Here is a 24,866-nt window from a genome sequence, read left to right as displayed (position 1 = left end):
TGTAAGTTTGTATGTTTTGAACAGTGTCCTGATCCGGTTCGAAGGGTCATAATAATAGTAATCTGTTTATAGTCTGTCAAGCTGGATATATCAGTAGCAATGTAAAGCAAACTAAAGTATGGTATCCCTAGGAAACGAACAAAACACAGCAATGTACATCGAACAACGTAGGTAAAATGTAATCAGCAGTTCCACAGATAAGATATAATGACACGCGATTTTCGAACAATTCAAACGTAGTGTTTCTAACCCGCGATTTTTCAAATTTGCCGCCTTTTTCTACTGATAAGATTTGCTTGACCAAGTATAGATTACCTATGTAACCTATATGTTCCATTAATTTATTGTTTACTTATTTGTAACAAACGTTAGAGTTTGCAGTTAACTAATATTATCGTTATCTTATCAATCATATCATGTCTGTCAGTTAGACTTCTGGTATTTTAATAGCTTGCTATTTCAAGTGCCGGTTTCAAGTATTAGGCATCTGGTTAGACTTCACTGACTTTAGAACTCGCAATTGCTTCAATCTGCTATCGCTAGGTCGTCGTAAGCTATTTATAGATTAATCTAATCTGAAGGCTATTGTACAATAACATTGTATTTTTAGGGTTGCGTACCCAAAGGGTAAAAACGGGACCCTATTACTAAGTGTAAGGCCTGAGTGGACGCTCGGAGCGGAGCGTTCGGCGGGGCGTGCAGCGTGGCGTCGGGCTCACAAGTGATTTGAGCAGCGTGCACTAAGGCCGCTCCTATACGCTTGCATTTGTTTGACATGCACGCCGCACGCCCCGCCCCGCTGCACGCCCAACATGAGCGTTCACTCAGGCCTTACGAGGGGCGTTCAAAATATTCTCGGTATTGATATCTTACGACCTCTTCTAAAATTTCTTTCGTTACTGGCCGCTAAGGTTTATTCATTGACATTAAAAAAAAGTATAATTTGAACCGAGATAGTCTTTTGTTTTTCTGCAATTGCTGAACAAACATGAACATCATGTGCGAATTGACAATGTTAACTAAATTAGAACATCGATGCGTGATAAAATTCTTGACAAAACAGGGTAAAAATAAAAAAACCATAAAAGAGGAAATGGATTGTGTTTACCGTGAGTCTGCTCCTTCTTTATCTACCATTCAAAAGTGATCAAGCGAGTTTAAACGCGGAAGGGAGAGTATTGAAGATGACCCTAGACCTGGCCGGCCTGTAGTAGCTACTTCACAAGAAAATATTGATAAAGTGGAAAAACTTATATTGGAAGATGGTCGAGTGAAGGTAAAATCTATAGCACAAGTAACCAATCTCTCTATTGGTACCGTACATGATATTATACATGACCATCTTAATATGTCAAAAGTAAGTGCAAGATGGGTTCCGCGAATGCTGACTCGGCTTCAAAAAGACATGCGTGTAGCTTGTTGTTCCGATTTTATTGACCTGTGCGGTGAAAATCCTGATGAGGTGCTGCAAAGAATAGTTACTGGAGATGAAACCTGGGTTCATCATTATGACCCAGAGAGTAAACAAGAGTCCATGCAGTGGCACATTAAGGGTTCAGCTCATCCCAAGAAGTTCAAGGTCATCCCTTCAGCTGGCAAGGTCATGGCCACGATATTTTGGGATTGTGAAGGAGTATTACTAATCGATTATAAAGAAAAAGGTGTAAATATCACAGGACAGTACTACGCTAACATTCTACGTCAATTAAAGGATGTAATTAAAGAAAAGAGGCGAGGAAAGTTAACCAAAGGTATTCTGCTTCTGCATGACAACGCCCCCGTCCATACTGCTCATATTGCCAAGGCAGCTATTGTTGAATGTGGGTTTAAAACTGTTACTCACCCACCGTATAGTCCGGACTTAGCCCCCAGCGACTTCTTTTTGCTCCCCAATCTTAAAAAGGATCTGCGTGGAAATAAATTTTCTGACGATGAAGCATTGAAGGCGGCAGTGGAGGAGCATTTTTACACGAAAGATAAAAAATATTTTTACGAGGGATTAAAAAAAATAATTGATCGATCTTTTAAGTGTATGAACATAGGGGGGGAGTATATTGAAAAATAAAAATATCAAACTTTTCGTACTTGTTTGTTTTCATTCTCATACCGAGAATATTTTGAACACCCCTCGTACACTAAGCTCCGCTGTCCGTCTGCTGTCTGTCACCAGGCTGTATTTCATGAACCGTGATAGCTAGACAGTTGAAATTTTCATAGATTGTATTTCTGTTGCCGCTATAACAACAAATAGGTGCTAAAAACAAAATAATTTTATGACATATATTTTTATGCGTAAATTTTGTAATTTACACTAATATCAGTGGGAGACTCTCCTTTCGTGCATTCTCGGCTCCGTTCGGCTCAGCATTGCTCCGAGTAATTATTAGGGTTGACACAACTTGACGTCCCTTTGCGTGCACGACCACAGATTTTGACAACCCTAAATAGCCAACATGGATAAAATAGAGTGTCATTCTATGGAACTTGCTATAACTATGTAAACAAACAGCCATATTGGAACTGTCAAAAATATGAATTTACTAGTGACTTTTGTTTACATAGTTAGCAAGTTCCATAGAATGACACTTTAGTGCCATCTGTGCGATACATTAGAAAGGGACAGCATGATTCGTCCCTGAATCGCTGTCAAACTTCGGTTTTGTTGGAAGTGTCCTTTCTGTACGGTAGTAGGTACTATTTATTCTGTGCTAATATAATAGTATTTTATACAATCGTGATATAATGGAGAGCTTTTCAGTCGAGTACCGTGTTTGGGCAACGAAGCTTGCTGAGTTGCCTAAGTAAGGTACGAGATTGAAAAGCTTGATTATATCACTATTGTATAGAATACTTTTTCTACGAGTCAACAAAAAATACTTAAAACTAGTAGAAGAATCATATATGTAGGTAAAAAAACCAAAAGTATACAGCTAAGATGCGCGAACAGCCGCGATACATTCATACTCTTACGCGACCCGGCCCCGCGCCCCGCGCCCCCGGCCGGTTTGTCAACGACACCTTCTCGTAACTCATGAAGCCCACTTGCTCCGCGCTTTCGATTGGTCAATTTCATTATAGTTGACTAAACTGTATCGAAATGAATATTATAGTTGAGTTGGGGTCCCATAGTGAAAAAAGTATGAGATTTCACTTTGGTATACGAAGTCTTAATTCAAGCATTGCAGTCGACGAGTAGAAAAAGTACTTTGTTTGAACCCAATGTTTCTGACCCGTCGGTCGTAATATTATTTTTTTGGTCATTTTAAATGGTAAAAACGAACTCTGACCGTAATGAGATGACCTGTAGAGGCTGTAGACCATGCGGGTCTATAAATAGTTTATTAGACATACCGTTTTTAAACCACGATCTTATAACAGTTATAACCAGTTTATTAGGGCCCCGTAGCGCTGTCTGTCCTATTAAAAGAACTTGGGTATTTTGCAGAGTCACGTAATCTGATAGTTAAAACACTAGTGCAGGGGTCGGCAAACAGCGGTACCGCTTTGGAGTAATTGCGGCTCTTTGCCTCATCCATAAAAGTAATACTTGAGAGCTCTTACACCACCGAAAACAGGTATTACGAGTCTTTAATCTTCCTTAAACTGGTGATTACTACTATTAGCTACTGTAGTTGGCTCTTCTTCTCAAAAGTTTGCCGACCCCTGCCCTAGAATGACAACAGGCAGCTGTACCAAAATAAAAACAAACTGTTACTACACAAAGTTAAATAGGTGACACATATGTGTCGTAATGGGATTACTAATAACTAATGTGCCAGCAAGCACATGTGACACCTCCAATATTTCCAGCTATAACACAAAAACTGGAGGGGTATTCGACGACCGATGTTTGACATATCGTGTTGAACTCCCGTTGAATCGGAACAATCCTGTGTCACAGAATAAATAATAGTACTTACTAAGTACAGGAGACTCACTCTCTAACAAAACGCGTCTGTTACGATCAGCACAGATATGGCCGCTAGGTGGCGACAGCGGCACGCGTGGCTTATGGCTTTCCCCAAAATTGGGGCCGGATAGCTATGTAGCAAAGCGACGAAAAATTTCGCGATAGACCCGTCTATAAATGTGAGTTAATATGTGATATACTGATATTATCCGCAGTTGATGAACATGCGATTCAATCAACTGTTGAATTGAAGTGGACTCGAAATCTGACAGTTGTACATCTCGAATAGGGGCCTTGTATTAGTATAATATCTATAAGTAGTGAGATTGTCGAAATGTTTACTGTTTTCTAATGCTACGACAGTAAAAGTTTAAAATAGAATTGAATTATGAAATGTAACGGTTGAAATAATAAAGTACCTAATATGGACTCCTAGAATTGCGAGTCCGACTCGAACTTGGCCGGTTTTTTAATTATAAAATATGCTTTAGGTATATGATAGATCCCAATAACACTAGGTTTTAAACGTGATGAGAAACTTTCATTTTCAGTACGCAATAAACAAGATAATTAAGGCTAAAACTTGAAAATTGTTTAAATGTTAATCAGTCAAGCAAGGGGAATTCATAAACTTATGCTAGCGACCCGCCCCGGCTTCGCACGGATTAACAAATTCTACATAAACCTTTCTCTTGAATCACTCTATCTATTAAAAAAACCGCATCTAAATCCGTTGCGTAGTTTTAAAGATCTTAGCATACATAGGGACAGACAGCGGGAAGCGACTTTGTTTTATACTATGTAGTGATTAATAACTTACTTTTATCATAGTCATAGTTTTAGTCATAGCTTTTAACGTTTCTTAGGGACCTATTGAACTCCCCGGTGACATGTCAAAACGTCGCCATTTTGCTCCTCTTTTTCTACGGTTGTCAAGATTCGAATAGGCCCCCCTAAAACAAAATTGTTTATTATTATTTTAACTTTGATGAAATCAACCGGAAGGCCCGATTTCCTCGATATGTTTTTCAAATATTTTATATTTCTGAATCGTAATAAAACTACGTAGGAAACGATCCACCCACTCGTGTAGTAGTTTAATTCCCATCATACACGTCAACGCGTCCGAAATGCGCCATTATGGAAAACTGGGCTTATAAAAATAAATACATAATAATTTTATGTTAAGTAAATAAATACGTGTATGGAAAAATACAATTTAACCTTTTTTCAAATACACATCATTTATTGAGAAATTTGCGAACTAGGTTATCTAAACAACGGTTACAAATAAGAGGTCCATCACAGTTATGAACTGTGGCAGGGTTCCTAACCTAGAATTTAGAATTTTATGTATATACGGGTACTAGCGACCCGCGGCTTCGCACGGATTAACAAATTATACATAAACCTTCCTCTTGAATGACTTGAATCACTCTATCTATTAAAAAAAAACCGCATCAAAATCCGTTGCGTAGGTAGTTTTAAAGATCTAAGCACATAGGGACAGACGGACAGCGGGAAGCGACTTTGTTTTAATTTAGTGATAGTGATGCATATGTTAACTAACTTTTTGTATAAATAATTTACTTTCTCGTTCCAGGAAAACCCTGGTGTCCCAGGAAAGCAAGTTCCAGACGCAAGTAGCGACGCTAGCGGAGCTAGCGGACACTCGCAGTGGCGAGGCGGAGCGGGCGCGGGACCTCATAGCGGCGTACAGGAAGGAGATAGAGCATAGAGACCAGGAAATCGAACGTGAGTACAGATCCTTATACACGGAAGAGAGAGAGAAAGAGAAAGAGAGAAGAAACGCACTTACTGCCGGTCTTTTCACTGTCATCCGTCCGTATAACAACAATAGAAGCATGGGTCGAAAGGTGTTTGTAGGTACTTAACACTAATCTTTTACAATATAAAACCCCCATATAGCAAATTTCATCGAAATCGTTAGAGCCGTTCCCGAGATCCCCGAAATATATATACACCACGTGACAGGCATTGCCTAATGTGGGGGCCACTGGACATTATGTATTGTTAATAAGGTTTTTTCTTTTAAATAAATATTATTCTTATTATATAAATAAATAAATATACAAGAATTGCTCGTTTAAAGGTATAACATATTTATGTATACAATCAATACAATATGCTCAATCTATACAAAAACATCGTTACCTATACCTATAGTTTCCGTTCCTGCACAGTTTTCTTCTTCCTTGAAAACGGAAATCAAAAGTCATACAAATGTTACACGTACGAGTAACATCATATCGCACTTTCCTCTTAATTATCTTATTTAAGATCCCCATACTGACCCATTTGGCTCTAATATGCATTATTTTTAATTGCATTCCGTACTAAGTACTTAGGCAATCAAGACAAGAGGGTGTCACACTTCCTTGCCCAAAATAGACGGGGCATCGACAGTGTGCTGGCGAGTGGCCAATGTGGACAGTGTTCTTTGTTGCCTTTTGCGGCATTGTGTGTAAAGCCTGAGTGGACGCTCGAAGCGGAGCGTTCGGCGGGGCGTGCAGCGTGGCGTCGGGCTTACAAGTGATGTGAGCAGCGTGCACTAAGGCCGCTCCTATCGCTTGCATTTGTTTAACATGCACGCCGCACGCCTCGCCCCGATGCACGCCCAACTTGAGCGTCCACTCAGGCCTTAGTGTAAGGTTTTTGGTGATACCAGTGATACCCTATACTGCCGTGTTCATTAATACAAAGAAGGAAAACTCTATGTTCGAATAGGATATACAAAGTGTGACCATAAATATTAGTATACTAGCGACCCGCCCCGGCTTCGCACGGGTTAACAAATTATGCTTAAACCTTCCTCTTGAATCACTCTATCTATTTAAAAAAAACCGCATGAAAATCCGTTGCGTAGTTTTAAAGATCTAGGCATACATAGGGACAGACAGACAGCGGGAAGCGACTTTGTGTTATGTAGTGAAGTATAAGTAAGCTCAATACGGCTTGTGCTGTGTGTACTTAGACAACGGTATAATATATTATAAATATTACTAAATATTTAAATACATAGAAAACACCCATGACTCGGGAACAAATATCCGTGCTCATCACACGAATAAATGCCCTTACCGAGATTTGAACCCGGGACCATCGGATTCATAGGCAGGGTCACTACCCACTAGGCCACAGGGGGCCGATTTTTGAATTTCGATCGCTGGATTTCGTCACTCGAAAATCGGTGGAAAACGGTGTAATGCTAATTTTTTTAATACGAGTAAAATAAATTTTGAATCGAGTGGTATCGACCACTCGTTTTCAATTCTATTAATTAGTAGAATTTATATGCCTAGTAGTGGAGATATTACTGAACGAAATACACGAAATCGAGTCGTCGAAATCCAAAATCAGGTCTTTCAGGCGATTCGCATACCCGATCTTTCGTTAAAGGATGGCTCACACCAGACCGGGCCGGGGCCGGGCCGGAGCTTCCGGCGCTTAGCGTTAGCATAGAGAAATATAGTAAGACAAGAGTGCTCACTCCATACATCAGTTCAGACTATTAATTTCAGTGTCTACATCTAGCATCGAGTAGCGGAACTATCAACTGCTACTTGACAATAGATGTAGCAGTACTGATAGTTCCGCTACTCGATGCTAGATGCTAATAGTCTTTTTGGTACTAAAACTGATGTATGGAGTGAGCACTCTATGTATTTTTTTCTCTATAGCGTTAGTGCCCGGCCCGGTATAGCGTGAGCCATCCTTTAAGATGCGTGCGCATATTAGGGTGTCATCACACTTGACACAGAGGTTGATTAATTACCCCAAGCATATTCTAGTATTTTCTCGAAGTGATATTAACCAAATACTTCATTCTGAAGTTCATTCGCATTTTTATTGCCACCGTGTAGATTTTCGAATCTTTTTCACTAACACGTACTCATATTCTTTTTTCGTCTTTCCTTATTTCTGTATTATCCAAAATAAACTATAGTTTGCGAACGTAAGGCGTATTTACAGACTGTTTCACGTGTTATTGTCGAATAAATCAGGTTGGAATTGCCTATAGTTGCTTTTCGGTGACATTTGTCAGTGATCTTTATGGCTTTCAAAATAAAGTTTATTTTTGCTAAATCCGTGATCGTACTGAAACTGCGAGTCGTTGTGTTCTGTTTACTTGCGGTAAGTGGTCGGTCGAGTTGACTCTACTAATACTAATCATATCCATATAATCGTGGACTAGTAGTAAGATACGGTCGGTTTAGATGTTACAGTTTTTCCTTTTAATATACCTAATTAAATAAAAATCTACCCGACACTTGCTGCCTCCTATGTCGAATATGAACCCATAAAGAAAAGTACAAAATAGCTTTAAGGTGCGACAGCATTTTTGTGAAATATGTATATCAGTTTCATTACATAAAATACGTTAACACCTGACTCATTTTCTCGCCATTCTTTGTCCTACAACAAAGCTGTGGGTAGACGGCCGCTAAAAACATCTTTCCGTTAACCTTGAAGTGACAAGAATAGTGAAAAGCGAAGAAAAGAGGGAAAACATGAATGATTTTACAAATTTAGACTTTAAATCGTCAAACGAAGGCTTAATTTAGAATACCTACACAAAAGCAAAAAAAAAACTTTTTGGAAAGTAATGTTCTACTAATCTATCTTCAACTTCCCACTAACTTTCGAAGCCAAATGATCTACTGTCCTATTTTATTTTTAAATATGACGAATCTCATGTGTATCACGTATGTTTACCTGTATTTACCAATTTGTGGTTTGTCTATGACTCATAACATTCTTTGAAACATCGGGATTCCATAGCAATAAACTGCTAACGATGTCTTTGTTCTGACCACTTTTATTATTTGGCTACGTTGTTAGGTATTTACACAAAGGCAACAAAGAAAACAACTATTTTAAAAGATTAAGTAGGTTAGGTTAGGTTAGTTAGTAGGTTTTATATCCACTCGGGAAAAAAATCACGTAGGTAACTCGAAAAATCAAGAAAAAATTATACTCGAAAGATGGCGCCATACCTTTGGCCTATACTCGTGTAGATGGCGAGACCGTTTGATATTTAACAATTTTAACACATTTTTAAAGAACATGGGTCAATATCATATGGCTTTCTAAAAATAACAAAAATTCAATATAAAAAATCATTTATTTTATATTTATTTTCAATCCTGTGTCTGTATTACCACGTATTATACTATGACAATAACTCTCTTACTCTCTCTCTGCCTCTGCACTCTTTAGTCTAAGTAGCTCGCCATTTAATTCAAACGCACCTCAGCAATGCGGGATTAACCTGACGATTTAGTGTTGCCTCAGGTACAGTAATTATTTTATTTTTAGTGTTACCACTTTACGGAGTCAGTAAAGCTGTGGAATCAACGCGATCGGGTCGGCTGCACATTTTAGTGGATTCAACAGTGTTTTAATGAATTTCACGTTGGTTATTAAATACATAGGTAACTTATATAGTCATCCCCACCTCACATCTTATGATCTACATAATACCATTTATACCTTACTCGTTTGATACTTATTTTTTTCAAATTATGTACTAAAATGTGACTTAAGTGACAATACAAATTTGTATTGTCCGTTTTTGAGAACTCGGGTCCAGTTGTAACAATAAAAAATTAAAATAGAAATTGAGAATTGTAAAAAGATTTTGGGATTAGTATTTAATAAAAGTACCTACATTACATAGTGATTTCACGACTAAAACAAACAGGCAAAAAAATACTCTTATTTACATTTTTCCCATATTATATTTAATACATCATAGTACGGCTAATGGATGGCTATAAATACAAAGATATCTGTACCATGTACCATGTCAAGTAGCTAAAATGATTGATTTTCTATTTCAGAATTAAAATGCTCCCTAGCGTCAGCATACAAGGAATCGGAGCTGGTGAGACAGCGCAGCCGCTCCCTGGAGGAGGAGCTGGGGGCAGCTAGAAGCTGTTCTGCAGACTTGGCTGACCAGCTACAGAGGCGGAACGGTGAGTGATCATATCAGCTGAAAGTTGTCTACTGACCGAAAATGCTCTCAGCCTACAACATAAGCGACGAACGAGAAACACTGGTGCGGTGCAAGAGGAGCATTTTTAGAGCGCGGATGCACAAATCTGCTGGAAACAGCCAGGAGCTGTTCTGCAGACTTGGCTGATCAGCTGCAGAAGCGGAACGGGGAGTTAGATTATTTATCTTTCTCATATTAGCCAAAACATGACTACTGAATATACGCCTCTGGTGGTTCGACTAGGTTACTCTCAAAGCTTAACAAACCTCGCTTCTAGAAATTCTCAGTAAAACCTCCCAACTATAGTCCAATACTGCAACTATGGTCCACAAGTTTAAAAGGAATTTTGGTGTCAATACCAATGTACCTTTTTGAGTTTTTTCTTCCATTTATAAACATACCTTGCCTTAGAACTACAAAAAATACAGTAAACGACACGCCTGAACGAAAAAAAATCAGTTAAAATTGGACCATATTAGTTGGGAGCTTTGGACTATTGTTGGGAGGTTTTACTAGCACAGGCCGTATACATACTGCTTTCATTCAATGTCAAATACTCACAAAAATCACCTCTTTCAGATGAATCCCTCCGGCAGCTCCGAGCAGAATTGGAAGATGCGCTCACACGGCGAGCAGAGCTCGAGTCGCGCGTGCTCGCGCTCGAGCGAGACCGCGAGCGACTCGAGCAGGAGAAGGCGCTGAGCGAGCAGAAGGCACAGGAGGTAAGGTCCCATAGCTTAGGGCAGAATTGGAAGACGCGCTCACACGGCGAGCAGAGCTCGAGTCGCGCGTGCTCGCGCTCGAGCGAGACCGCGAGCGACTCGAGCAGGAGAAGGCACTGAGCGAGCAGAAAGCACAGGAGGTAGGGGAAGTGATATAAATTATAAGAGAAGTGATATCTATCAGATAAGGAGAGTCAAACATACTCGTAAGCAAAGGCACAAGAGGTAAGGTCCAACAATATAGTTTTACTTGAAGAAGACTAAGTTTTCATACTAATTCTAGAAACGTCAAAATAATATCACTAGAAAATTTGAGTCTTGTTTTGAGAGCATAGCCTCCTAAGTGCCATGGTTTAAAATAAGGTTGCAAATTAAAAACTGCAAATATGAATCTGGGAGCCACTAAATATAAATGTACCTACTTACCTTTTTCAGGCGATAGCAGCAGCCGAAGCCAGCACAGCAAAATGGCGCGCGGCGCACGAGGCGGCGCGCTCCCAGGCCGCGGCGCGAGCGGAGCTCATGCTGGCAGACTGCGAGTGGAAGATGAGGGAGTTGGAGAAACGGGCCAGGGAAGAGGAAAAACAGAAGAAGCAGGTATGGAAAGGAGCTTAACCTATAGCAAAGAGAATAGATAGTATAGAGGGGTCATGTCATAGTAAATTTTATAGTCACAGTAAATTTACTGCCATCTATCGACACACGATTAAAACTCTAAATGAAAATGTACAAAAGTATAAAATTTTTGATTTGATTATTTTTATATCATTTTGGCCCATGGTCTTTCACTGATACGAATGTGTTAAGGTTGTTAAATATCAAACGGTGGTCAACGCCATTTAGCCGAGCATAATAGGTCAAAGGTGTGTGCGCCATCTATCCGAGAATGACTTTATCTTGATTTCCGAGGCACGTTTTTTCCTTAGACTTTATTCATCTTATACGGAGTTACATATGTCTTTGCCTATAGCCACCCAGAGGCCTTTGAAGTCACCCATCCCATTATATTTTGAATCTTTATTTTGAACAATCAAAATTTATCTTGGCCAGTTTTGGCCGGCTAGAGATTGATAAGTATAGTGCATAATCCAAATACCGTACTCACAATACGGGGTAAGGATTTTAATTACAAGAATGTTAGACTAAAAAAAATTCGAACAAGAATCAAATCAACCTATTCTTCGCAGCGTTCAAAGACCTTATAGCCCTCATTAAACCTGATCTTCTGATAGAAGTAGCCAACAGAAGAAGAAAATTAATGACTATTAGCGTTTATGAACACAAACGGCTGCTAACTTAATCAGTTGATGATCGTCGTTTGTCCCTATCTGTCGTTATGCCATAGAGGGACAAACGACGATCAGCTGATTAACTTAGCAGACGTTTATGAATAACTAGCGACCTGCCCCGGCTTCGCACGGGTTAACAAATTATACATAAACCTTCCTCTTGAATCACTCTATCTACTAAAAAAAACAGCATCAAAGTCCGTTGCGTAGTTTTAAAGATCTAAGCATACATAGGGACAGACAGCGGGAAGCGACTTTGTTTTATACTATGTAGTGACGATTCGACGTATGTTTTTCCAGCTGGCAGCAACAGTAGAAGAACTAAAAGCCGCTCCCCCCACCCCCGCCCAGCTGGCCGAGCTGACCCAGCTCCGCGGCCTCGTCTCCGAGCAGCAGCGCTCCGTGGAAGCCCTGACCTTACAACTGCAGAAGGTGGAGACCAGGGAGGAGGCGCTGAAGCTAGAGGTGCACCGGCTCAAGGAGCTCCTGGACCGGGAGATCAGGATTAAGGAGGATAAGGAACAGAGACATCACCAGGTATGTTACAGAGAACATAAAATCACTTACCAAAGAAGGCTGGTCTTCGACTACCTATTAGTGGATGGCCGGGCCCTACAGCTGCAGAAGGTGGAGACCAGGGAGGAGGCGCTCAAACTGGAGGTGCACCGGCTCAAGGAGCTCCTGGACCGGGAGATCAGGATCAAGGAAGATAAGGAACAGAGACATCACCAGGTATGTTACAGAAGAACATAAAATCACTTACCAAAGAAAGCTGGTCTACGAGTACCGACTAGTGGAAGATCTGACCCTGCAGCTGTAGAAAGGAAGCGCTAAAGCTGAAGGTGCACTGGCTCAATGAGCTCCTGGACCGGGAGATCAGGATCAAGGAGGATAAGGAACAAAGACATCACCAGGTATGTTACAGAAGAAATTAAAACTACTTACCAAAGAAAGCTGGTCTACGAGTACCGACTAGTGGAAGATCTGACCTTGCAGCGGTAGAAGGGAAGCGCTGAAGCTGAAGGTGCACTGGCTCAAGGAGCTCCTGGACTGGGAGATCAGGATCAAGGAGGATAAAGAACAGAGACATCACCAGGTATGTTACAGAAGAACATAAAACTACTTACCAAAGAAACCTGGTCTACGAGTACCGACTAGTGGAAGATCTGACCCTGCAGCTGTAGAAGGGAAGCGCTAAAGCTGAAGGTGCACTGGCTCAATGAGCTCCTGGACCGGGAGATCAGGATTAAGGAGGATAAGGAACAGAGACATCACCAGGTATGTTACAGAAGAAATTAAAACTACTTACCAAAGAAGGCTCGTCTACTACTACCTACTAGTGGAAGCCCTGACCTTACAGCTGCAGAAGGTGGAGACCAGGGAGGAGGCCCTCAAGCTAGAGGTGCACCGGCTCAAGGAGCTCCTGGACCGGGAGATCAGGATTAAGGAGGATAAGGAACAGAGACATCACCAGGTATGTTACAGAAGAACATAAAATCACTTACCAAAGAAGGCTGGTCTTCGACTACCTATTAGTGGAAGCCCTGACCCTGCAGCGGTAGAAGGGAAGCGCTGAAGCTGAAGGTGCACCGGCTCAAGGAGCTCCTGGACCGGGAGATCAGGATCAAGGAGGATTAGGAACAGAGACATCACCAGGTATGTTACAGAAGAACATAAAATCATTTACCAAAGAAGGCTGGTCTTCGACTACCGATTAGTGGAAGCCCTGACCCTGCAGCGGTAGAAGGGAAGCGCTGAAGCTGAAGGTGCACTGGCTCAAGGAGCTCCTGGACCGGGAGATCAGGATCAAGGAGGATAAGGAACAGAGACATCATCAGGTATGTTACAGAAAAAAATTAAATTACTTAACAAAGAAGGCTGGTCTTCGAGTTGGTAACGATCAGTGGAAGACCTGCCCCTGCAGAAGGTGGAAACCACGAGGTGCTGAACTGCTGAAGTTGTAGGTGCGCTGAAGATCCTGGATCAGGATTAAGGATGATAAGGAACAGAGACATCACCAGGTATGATACAAAAGAAAAGATGTTCTTACAACTGTTTTGCTGTGAAGCTAAAGAAGGCTTGTGTTGGGGGTACTTTAGACAATACATATATATAACCTACAAATACTTAAAATACACAGAAACACCCATGACTCAGGACCAAATATCCGTGCTCAGCGCGCAAATAAATGCCCTTTCCAGGATTTGAACCCGGGATTATCGGCTTCACACCCACAATACCTAGGCCAGACAGGTCGTCAAATGTTTACACTTACACCCAGCCACAAAAATGCATGGCTACTTTATAAATGATCATTCATAATGTGTCCATGCAGTTTTGCAGCTCGCTTTAGCTTTACCTTATTCACGCAAAGTTTCGCAGGGATACTGTATTTATTAAGCATTTAGTAAGCACTGGAAGAGTTAGGCCCCATTTGCACGAGCGGTTTTACAACGCGCGTTAGAAAGGGTTTGAATGACCCAAATGGATAGGTACCTGAGTATTTATTCACACTCGGTATTTATATTCACACATGGCGGTGGCGCTTTTTATCAAGCGTTGTTGGATTTTCGACTTTAAACGTTGGTCGTTATATCGAATTTAGCGTGTGGACGGATTCAAGCGCTTTTTTAACGCGCGTTGAAAAAGCGCTCGTTAGGAGGAGGCCTTATATATACAGGGATAATTTCGCCTTTCTTGTATTTAAGTCACTCTGTAACTGTGTTTTTAGGGTTCCGTAGCCAAATGGCAAAAAACGGAACCCTTATAGATTCGTCATGTCTGTCTGTCTGTCCGTCTGTCCGTCTGTCCGTCCGTATGTCACAGCCACTTTTCTCCGAAACTATAAGAACTATACTGTTGAAACTTGGTAAGTAGATGTATTCTGTGAACCGCATTAAGATTTTCACACAAAAATAGAAAAAAAACAATAAATTTTTGGGGTTCCCCATACTTCGAACTGAAACTCAAAAATTTTTTTTTCATCAAACCCATACGTGTGGGGTATCTATGGATAGGTCTTCAAAAATGATATTGAGGTTTCTAATATCATTTTTTTCTAAACTGAATAGTTTGCGCGAGAGACACTTCCAAAGTGGTAAAATGTGTGTCCCCCCCCCCCTGTAACTTCTAAAAATATATGATGTACATTACCATGTAAACTTCCACCGAAAATTGGTTTGAACGAGATCTAGTAAGTAGTTTTTTTTTATACGTCATAAATCGCCTAAATACGGAACCCTTCATGGGCGAGTCCGACTCGCACTTGGCCGCTTTTTCGTAACACTGATTTAAACTTTCACGATTTTTACACATTATTAAATTGTACAACGGGACTTAATCGCGTATCTAAGTTTTAAGATTTACCTCCGACGTCCCCGAAACGTCGGAGGTTAATCTTAAAACGCGATTAAGTCCCGTTGTACAATTTAATAATATGTTTTTCGTGTTTTTATTTCTATGTACAATAAACAACAACAATTTTTTTTTTCTCAGACAATCCAACGCCTCGAGCAGCAACACAGCAAGGCCGTGGAGACCCTCCGCTCAGAGCACGCAACGTCGGCCGCCATGGCGCGCGCCGCGCTCGAGCGCTCGCACGCCGAGCGCACGCGCGCCGCGCTCGCTCAGCTGCGGGGGGAGGCGGAGAAAGATGGCCGCAACGCTGACAGGAAGCTTAGAGAAGTCACTACTAAGGTGAGACTGCGATAGTCTTTCCATCTCGCTCGCACGCCGAACGCACGCGCGCCGCGCTCGCTCAGCTGCGAGGGGAGGCGGAGAAAGATGGCCGCAACGCTGACAGGAAGCTTAGAGAAATCACTACTAAGGTGAGACTGCGATAGTCTTTCCATCTCGCTCGCACGCCGAACGCACGCGCGCCGCGCTCGCTCAGCTGCGGGGGGAGGCGGAGAAAGATGGCCGCAACGCTGACAGGAAGCTTAGAGAAGTCACTACTAAGGTGAGACTGCGATAGTCTTTCCATCTTGCTCGCACGCCGAACGCACGCGCGCCGCGCTCGCTCAGCTGCGGGGGGAGGCGGAGAAAGATGGCCGCAACGCTGACAGGAAGCTTAGAGAAGTCACTACTAAGGTGAGACTGCGATAGTCTTTCCATCTTGCTCGCACGCCGAACGCACGCGCGCCGCGCTCGCTCAGCTACGGGGGGAGGCGGAGAAAGATGGCCGCAACGCTGACAGGAAGCTTAGAGAAGTCACTACTAAGGTGAGACTGCGATAGTCTTTCCATCTCGCTCGCACGCCGAACGCACGCGCGCCGCGCTCGCTCAGCTACGGGGGGAGGCGGAGAAAGATGGCCGCAACGCTGACAGGAAGCTTAGAGAAGTCACTACTAAGGTGAGACTGCGATAGTCTTTCCATCTCGCTCGCACGCCGAACGCACGCGCGCCGCGCTCGCTCAGCTGCGAGGGGAAGTGGAGAAAGATGGCCGCAACGCTGACCGGAAGTTTAGAGAAGTCACTACTAAGGTGAGACTGCGATAGTCTTTCCATCTCGCTCGCACGCCGAACGCACGCGCGCCGCGCTCGCTCAGCTGCGAGCGGAAGCGGAGAAAAATGGCCGCAACGCTGACCGGAAGTTTAAAGAGCTAGGTCACTTAGTAGTGCTGTCCCACCTCAGTAGGTGAGACAGTTCCCTCTCACTCGCATGCTGAACGCACGCGCTATCGTGGAAATCACTACACTTTATAAAACAAAGTCCCCCGCCACGTCAGTCTGTTTGTGTTTATGTATATGTTCGCGATAAACTCAATAAATACTAAACTGGTTTTCATGCGGTTTTCACCTATCTGTAGTGATTCTTGAGGCAGGTTTAGGTATATAATTTGTTAAGGTTTAGTGTAACCTGTGCGAAGCCGGGGCGGGTCGCTAGCTGACTGCGTAACGTAATCTTATACATTTAGGTAATCAACGTTGTCGTAACGATAAGTCGTTGCCGTGAGTCGTCCACAATAACGCCGTATGGCAAATCTGGCTCAATGTGTACCCGCACTATTCAAAGTCTCAGACAGAGTATTCATCACATAGGTATATTCCTTTGTAACAAAATGTTAACAATCAACAAAACTATTTTCAGTTCGAGAGTCTAAAAGAAGAAATGGCGACCAAACAATCGGAGTACGAGACGGCCATAGCCCAGGCCAACAGCAAGGCGGACTGGGACATCATGCAGCTGCGCCATCTACTCGACCGGGCCGACATGACGCACGCCAAGACCGTAGAACGGCTGCAGGAGAAATTCGATCAGGAGAAAGGTAAACTGTACCATAGAGAAATATAAGTAGAGAAAGAGTGGTAACTCCATACATCAGTTTTACCACCAAAACGCGAGTTATTTCGTAGTCGACATCTAACGTCAAGTAGTGGAACTATCAGTACCGCTACTTGACACCAGATGTCACACTTGTCGCTACTGACGAAAAATGTACTACTAAAACAATTTACAACAAATATTATGAGCAGAAGAAATTGAAAATAGACTTCCGGTTAATCCGGTTATAAGACGAGTATATTAGCTACAAATTGTCGAGCATTAGAGTTTTTGATTGCCGCTACATCTATTGTCAACTACGAGTAGTATTTCGTAGTCGACATCTAGCGTCAAGTAGCGGACATTATCAGTTCTGCTAGTTGACAATAGATGTAGCGGCAATCAAAAACTCTAATGCTCGACAATTTGTAGCTAATATACTACTTGACGTTAGATGTCGACTACGAAATAACTCGCGTTTTGGTAAGAAAACTGATGTATGGAGTTACCACTCTTTCTTTACTTATATTTCTCTATGACTGTACCTAAATACTTTCAGAACACCGCTTTTAGCAACCTCGTTAGGTATGCATATTTTTTTTAAACCATGACATATATAAAACGGCATATTTAATTCCCTTTGCACAGAATCCCTGATAGCAGAATGGACCGAGAAACTCCGTCTCGTAGAGACTGAGGCAGCCTCAGCCGCAGGAGAGGCCAAGAAGCTTCTAGAATCTACTAGAAGTAGTCTCATCGCCGAGAAGAACGACTTGCTAAACAAGATGAGGGATCAACATAGACAGGAGATGGGTATGTTACAATTACTAAGAAGTTTCTGACAAAGAATGGTTTACTAAGAAGTTTCTGACAAACAAAGCTAAGCTAATAGTTTTTCTGACTCTGTTCGGCACATACCACGGCCTGATGATATAGGTAAAATAGCCAAGAAGCTTCTAGAAGCTACTAGAAGTAGTCTCATCGCCGAGAAGAACGACCGCTGAACAAGATAAGTTATCAACATAGACGGGCGATGTGTTACATTTGACGTAGCTTAATTTAGTCTACTTTTCTGGAACTGTTAATTTTTAGCATGTCTTGCAAGACTGGTATTTGCTGGTATGTTAAATCAAATTATGTCCGTGCTACAAATTCCTGTCAAAAATGGAGCGAGAGATGGCTGGATGGAGAGTGGGCTCTAATGTAATGTCAAAAGAATCTACCAACACGAACCTACCTACCTACCTACACACGAACATCTACCGCAGACTTAAGATAAAGATAAAAAACAGTTTATTGCCACAACTAGAAATCTTACATTCTTACAACTAGAAATCTTACAATTAGAATAAACACCTTAAACATAGTAGGTAGGAACTAACATTAATTTAAATTTCATATTGTTATAGGCAATGGGTACCAGTCTCAGCCCGTGCTAGATATGTGGCATGCATATATCCAGCGCTAATTTTCAGCCTGGTCCCTTCTATATATATATAGATAGAATTAAGAATGACTCACGTTAGACCGGGCCGTGTCCGGGCCGGAGCTTCCGGAGCTTCGTTTTATAATGAAAGCATCACGTGATCACCTGTCATCTGTCGTAGAAAAGTAATCGCCGGAAGCTCCGGCCCAGACACGGCCCGGTCTAACATGAGTGCCTTTACTTACAATTTCAGACGAGCAATGGGAGCAGTTCATGTCAGACAAAGAAATCTGCCTCGAGCGTATGAAGGCAGAGTGCCGTCAGGAGGGGGAGGAGGACCGCGTCAAGAGGGAGAAGGAGCTACTGGAGGAAATCGCGGGTAAGAGGGGGACAGAGAGATGTAGAGCAAGCGGAGTGTCACTAGTGTCAGACAAGGACAGTTGCATGAAGAGTGCTGTCAGGAGGGGGATGAGGACCGCGTCAAGAGGGAGAAGGAGCTACTGGAGGAAATCGCGGGTAAGAGGGGGATAGAGACATGTAGAGCAAGCGGAGTGTCACTAGTGTCAGACAAGGACAGTTGCATGAAGAGTGCCGTCTGGAGGGGGAGGAGGACCGCGTCAAGAGGGAGAAGGAGCTACTGGAGGAAATCGCGGGTAAGAGGGGGACAGAGAGATGTAGAGCAAGCGGAGTGTCACTAGTGTCAGACAAGGACAGTTGCATGAAGAGTGCCGTCAGGAGGGGGAGGAGGACCGCGTCAAGAGGGAGAAGGAGCTACTGGAGGAAATCGCGGGTAAGAGGGGTGTCGAGCGTAGACTGTAGCTTTTTTCTTTATATTTGTTCTCCGAAGTGAAGAAACGCAAGTCAGGAACGCGCCGGCCGCTATGTTGCCCAGAAGTCCGCTTTACCTCCAATTTACCACCAATTACCGGGATGTGTTTATGTGGAATAAAAACACATATTTAACTTTAATAATACTGGAGAGTGTTCAAGCAAAGTGCTTGGGTGGGTGAGTAAAACTCTCTGAATAAGCAACCAAGATCGGGGTTTATATAGGCAGAATATCCCGTCGTAGGTACTTTTCCAGCAACTAGGGAGTGTTACATGGAGAGTCAGTTTTATTTATTTCGACCAATCACCTTAATCTAATACATTTTATTAAATACAGTGATACAAGACTTAAAACTAGGCACATAACATTCCACACAATACATTAACATGATATAAACGGTAAAAAACACATAAAAGTAAAATTACACGAAATTACACGTAAAATCAAGATTAAACTAAAACATGCATGATTAAGAGCTATTCACGACAGTCTCCCCCACGTGTGCCAACACCGTCTTCATGTGAGGAGTGGATGGGTATAAGCCGGGAAACTGGGCGGCGGACGTCACCTGCGCGGGTGCGAACAATGGCCACTCTTACATGACCATCCGGGCCGGAAAAGAGCTGGACGATTACGCCTCTGGGCCACGTTCCTCGTGGCATGGAGCTATCCGCTACGATGACTACGTCGCCTTCATGCAGTTTTTTCACGTTCTGATGAGCACCAGGCCGGGGGAGGAGGCTGGGTCGGTATTCCCGCTGCCAGCGCCTCCAAAAATGGTCGGCTAGCGTTTGCGCTGTTCTCCACGAAGAGAGTGACATAGTTGCGTCTGTGAAGACGCCCAGTGGCGACATGGAGCTCGATCGACCGATAAGAAAGTGATTCGGCGTCAGGGCTTCGATGTCTAAGTCTGGATTCACTGGTGTCAGCGGTCTAGAATTTACTATGTGCTCTGATTCTAACAATAACGTATGTAGAACTTCTTCGTGGGGTGCTCTTTCTTTCAGAACTACTTTTAGTGCGGTTTTTACGCTGCCCACGAGCCGTTCCCAGGCACCGCCAGCGGAGGGGTTGCCGGGTGGAATTTTCTTCCATTTTATGGCTCGCTCGGTCAAAAAGGGCTTGAGAATGTCGGGCAGCGTCTTTATGGCCTCTGCTAGTTCTCGTTCCGCGCCGCAGAAGTTGGTGGCGTTGTCGGAATAGAGAACTGTAGGCGTGCCGCGTCGCGCTATCATTCGGCGTAGCGACAGTATCATGGAGGATGCCGAAAGTGAGGCGGCAAGCTCCAGATGTACAGCGCGCGTCGTGAGGCATGTATATAATACGCCCCATCTTTTCTCGCGGCGGCGGCCTATAGTTATATGCATAGGGCCAAACAGGTCTACGGCTGCAGCGGTAAACGGCGGTTGATTCGCTTCGAGCCTTTCTGGCGGTAGGTCACCTACGGGAACCTTGAGTGTTGATCCCTTGTAGGTCCTGCACCATTGGCACTTATTCACTATATAGCGAATGCTACCGCGCAGCCCGATAATGTAGTACCTTTGTTTCAACTCGTTGATGACGGTTGCGTGGTTGCCGTGATGGAAGAGAGCATGAAAATGGTGTACTAGTAACTTGACGAAATCTTCTTTCGCATGCAAGACAGGTATGTGCATGTCTTTGTCGATTCTAGCGTTTAGTACGACGATTCCGTTTTTGTCAAGTTGTACAGCTATTTTGTGTAGCGGAGATTTCTTCGGAAGTGGCCGCCCAGTTTCCAGCAGCTTAATTTCCTCTGGAAAGGCGGTATGTTGACTCCGTCGTATTAGCAATATCTCTGCTAAACCTAAATGCCCCTTATTAATCTCTGTTTTCTTAGGTAGCGATAAGGCCTTAAATGCCTCGGCGGCAACCAGAACACTAGCGGTGGCGCGAACTAATCGTGTGAACTTCGAGAACCTACGGACATCTGGAAGATACTCAAATTTGTTTTTCGCGGCACCTACCGACCCTACGAGTTTATTAACGCGCTCTTCGCCCGTATCGGCGACGGGCGCGGGCGTTTTTTCAGTCGGCCAATGCTCTTCCGGTTTACGTATAAAGTCGGGCCCAGTAAACCATCGGTGGTTTACCCCGAATTGGGCAGGTATACCGCGCGTCGCATCGTCTGCTACGTTAGCCGCACTCGGTACCCAGCGCCAGTTGGCGGGGGTAGTCGTGCTTTCGATTTCTGCTAACCTGTGCGCCACGAACGTCTTATACCTACGTGGGTCGGACCGTATCCACGTAAGCGCCGTTTTGGAGTCAGACCAAAAATACCTGTCTTTTATCAAGTAGTCTGATTCCTTGCTTACGGTTTCCGCTAACCTAGTAGCCAACACACAACTCTGTAATTCCATTCGGGGAATGCTTACTACTCGTAGGGGCGCCACGCGGGCCTTGGCCGCCACTAACGCAGAGGCCCTAGTCCCCTCGGGAGTTACGCTGACTAGGTACACGGCCGCGGCGTATATCTTTTCGCTTGCATCGCAAAATATATGCATATACGCTTCCCTGTTACATGCGGGCACGTGTCGCGGAATTTCTAAATCCCGTAATTGCTGTACATTATCTATGAATGATCGCCACGCGGGTGCGAGCGAGACGGGTATAGGCGAGTCCCAATCGATTCCCGTTCTCCATACCTCTTGCATTAAGGCCTTCCCTAACACTGATATGGGACTTACGTAACCGATCGGATCGAATATCGACATCGCGCTACTTGTGACCTGCCGTTTTGTGGGTAACTTTTGACCGTTAATGACGTCTTCGGGCGTATTTCGAAAGTTTACGTTGAAACCTAAGGTGTCACGCTTGTGATTCCATTTCAAACCTAAGGTACGTTCGCTCTCGTTCGCGCCTAACAGAGACGTTTCCTCTTTGCTATTAACTACGTCAGCAATTACCGCAGGATGGTTCGATGCGAACCCGCGAAGTTCGAATGACGCGCGCATATTAAGCTCGTAAACATCGTTTACTACGCGTCTAGCGTCCTCTTCGGACGTGTCGAGGGCGATCAACATGTCGTCCATGTACGTATTCTTTATCGTTTTTTCAGCTGCGATCGGATATTCTTTACTATGCGTTTTTGCGTTTTCGTTTTTGACGTATAACGCGGTTGTCGGCGACGCTGCCGATCCAAATATAAGCCGCTTCATCCTATATTCTTGCGGTGGAGAGGTGCGGTCCTCCCCCCGCCAAACGAAACGTAACGCATCGCGATCTTGCTCTATTATTTCGATCTGTAAAAACATCTCTTTGACGTCGGCTATCACCGCGATTTTGCCTTCGCGGAAGCGCACTAATACGCCAAAAAGTGACTCTAACAGGTCGGGGCCAGCCAACAGCGCGCTATTCAGCGAGCGTCCGTGAGCTGTGGCGGCCGCGTCCCAAACTAATCGCATTTTGCCGCGTTGCGGGTGAAAAGTTGGGAAATGCGCTAGATACCACGTCCGGGGTGCATCGGGGGGCGGCGGCGAGTCCATTTTCTCCGCGTAACCTTTGTCAAGCAAATTGTTCATATGCTTCGCATATTCGGCTTTAAGATTCGCATCGTGGTCTAGCTTTCGTTCTAGACTGTGCAGCCGTTTCAATGCTTGCGCTCGGTTATCGGGGAGTTTCTCGTCATCTGATCGCCACAGTAAGCCCGATCGATACCTATTCTCCCCCGGTATCTTTTCGCAGGTGGCTTTTAATAAATCTAGCGCGCGTTGATCGGGATCGGCCCGAGGTAACTTCTGTGAAACGCCTAATGATTCTATGTCAAAATGCCGTTTCATAAGCTGTAAGGCTTCGTCCTCCGCGGTATTAGGCCGTGCGTGCCCTACAAACTGTACCGCGGCGCGACGTGTACGGTCGGGACCGTGTAAAACCCATCCTAGCCTGGTTAAACTCGCGACCGGAAGGTTAGGCGGACCGTCTATAATTTGCCGAGTAACGATGAGATGCCAGTTATCTTGACCTATCACGATAGTAGGTACTGCGGGAGGGTAACTTAATTCGTCCGCGATTTTAGATAAATGATCGCACTTATCCACTAAGTCTCGCGGTACGCCCTGCGCTCCTAAACCTACATCGCAAACTGTGTACGTCTCCATCATTTCCATATGTCGGCTACAAAAACCCCGTATTGCGACCCGTAACGCATACGAATCTGGGTCTCGTACTACACCGCCTATGCCTTCTATCTCTAACGTTTCACCGCGCACGCGCGGCGCGATTCTGTCCGCAGTTTCGTGTAACATCAAAGTCATTGCCGCGCCTTCGTCAAGCAGCGCAAGGGTTTGAACGGTACCTAACGGTCCCGACACCTCTACAGGCACGATTTTGAGATACGTCTGCGGCAGTCTAACATTGAGTACTGCAGGTGCCGCCGGAGCACTATTACCGTTCGCGGACGCGGCCGCGCTTAATCCGTGTAATAGTTTGTTATGTCCGGCTTCGCACTGATTCATGCCACACGCGACATATTTACATTTAAAAGACGTACGGTGATTCGCGCCTAAACATCTATAGCACAATCTGGCACCCTTTGCCAAGTCCCATCGCTCAGATATAGTCGCGGCTAGAAATTTCGAACACGCACTAACTTTGTGTTCTTTGCCGTTCTTACATATGGCGCACGCATCGCGCGAGACAGAGACAGACGATATCTGTCGTTTGGGCTTAGCTCCGGTTGACGCTGGCTTTTTCTTTAAATTACCATCGCGGTGCTTCACTTGAGCTATAGTCGATTTACTAGGACGCGATCTACTTCCCGTATCACGTGTGTATGTTTCGTGGGAATCTGACTCCGAATCCGAACTATATTCACGGTAGAACGCGGGGGCGCGAGACCCAGAGAGAGCTTGGCTCGATCGTCTCGGTTCGTGCACAGAGGAAACCGCATTCACTGCAGTCCGTGATTTCGAATCCGACCTATCGTCACGGTAGAACGCGGGGGCACGAGACCCAGAGAGAGCACGGCTCGATCGTCTCGGTTCGCGCACAGAGGAAACCGCATTCACTGCATTCCGTGATGTCGAATCCGACCTATCGTCACGGTAGAACGCGGGGGCACGAGACCCAGAGAGAGCACGGCTCGATCGTCTCGGTTCGCGCACAGAGGAAACCGCATTCACTGCATTCCGTGATGTCGAATCCGACCTATCGTCACGGTAGAACGCGGGGGCACGAGACCCAGAGAGAGCACGGCTCGATCGTCTCGGTTCGCGCACAGAGGAAACCGCATTCACTGCATTCCGTGATCTATTGGACGGCTTATGTCGGTTTACGCGCTTGGCCGCAGTGCTAATTTCGTTAAGAAACTCGGATATCGCAACTAACCCGGGTGATTCTACGTTAGACTGCCTGTATTTGGCCCATTCATAGCGCACTATCAGATTCAATTT

The 24,866-nt window shown here is 44.1% G+C and overlaps 3 protein-coding genes across 6 annotated transcripts in view; 2 read left to right on the top strand and 1 right to left on the bottom strand.

The window, feature by feature from the left end:
* The window catches only part of LOC134659619 (heterogeneous nuclear ribonucleoprotein A3-like), a 124,537-nt gene that overhangs the window by 53,491 nt on the left and 46,180 nt on the right, over positions 1-24,866 (top strand). The gene's annotated exons all lie outside the window — the stretch shown is intronic.
* The window catches only part of LOC134659621 (myosin-7B), a 55,273-nt gene that overhangs the window by 18,821 nt on the left and 11,586 nt on the right, over positions 1-24,866 (top strand). Inside the window, exons 2-10 of the mRNA XM_063515303.1 lie at positions 5,514-5,665; positions 9,775-9,909; positions 10,509-10,651; positions 11,087-11,248; positions 12,241-12,477; positions 15,436-15,636; positions 17,030-17,207; positions 17,852-18,016; positions 18,883-19,008. Of these exons, the coding sequence (XP_063371373.1) occupies positions 5,514-5,665; positions 9,775-9,909; positions 10,509-10,651; positions 11,087-11,248; positions 12,241-12,477; positions 15,436-15,636; positions 17,030-17,207; positions 17,852-18,016; positions 18,883-19,008 (1,499 nt within the window). The remainder of the gene's footprint in view (positions 1-5,513; positions 5,666-9,774; positions 9,910-10,508; positions 10,652-11,086; positions 11,249-12,240; positions 12,478-15,435; positions 15,637-17,029; positions 17,208-17,851; positions 18,017-18,882; positions 19,009-24,866) is intronic.
* On the bottom strand, positions 19,935-23,699 carry LOC134659686 (uncharacterized). 3 transcript variants are annotated; one of them, XM_063515372.1, is made up of 3 exons: positions 22,044-23,699; positions 20,998-21,386; positions 19,935-20,454 (listed from the first exon to the last, which is right to left on the bottom strand). In XM_063515372.1, exons 1-3 carry the CDS (start codon positions 23,580-23,582, stop codon positions 19,935-19,937), a joined length of 2,448 nt encoding a protein of 815 aa, XP_063371442.1. In that variant the 5' UTR covers positions 23,583-23,699. The 3 variants fall into 3 exon arrangements, with proteins under 3 accessions (XP_063371442.1, XP_063371443.1, XP_063371441.1); XM_063515373.1 differs by having other exon boundaries at positions 19,935-21,386; positions 22,044-22,121; positions 22,680-23,699; XM_063515371.1 differs by having other exon boundaries at positions 19,935-21,386.

Source organism: Cydia amplana, chromosome 25 (assembly GCF_948474715.1).
Source record: "Cydia amplana chromosome 25, ilCydAmpl1.1, whole genome shotgun sequence".
Lineage (NCBI taxonomy): Eukaryota > Metazoa > Arthropoda > Insecta > Lepidoptera > Tortricidae > Cydia > Cydia amplana.
This window is presented reverse-complemented; position numbering and strand designations above follow the sequence as displayed.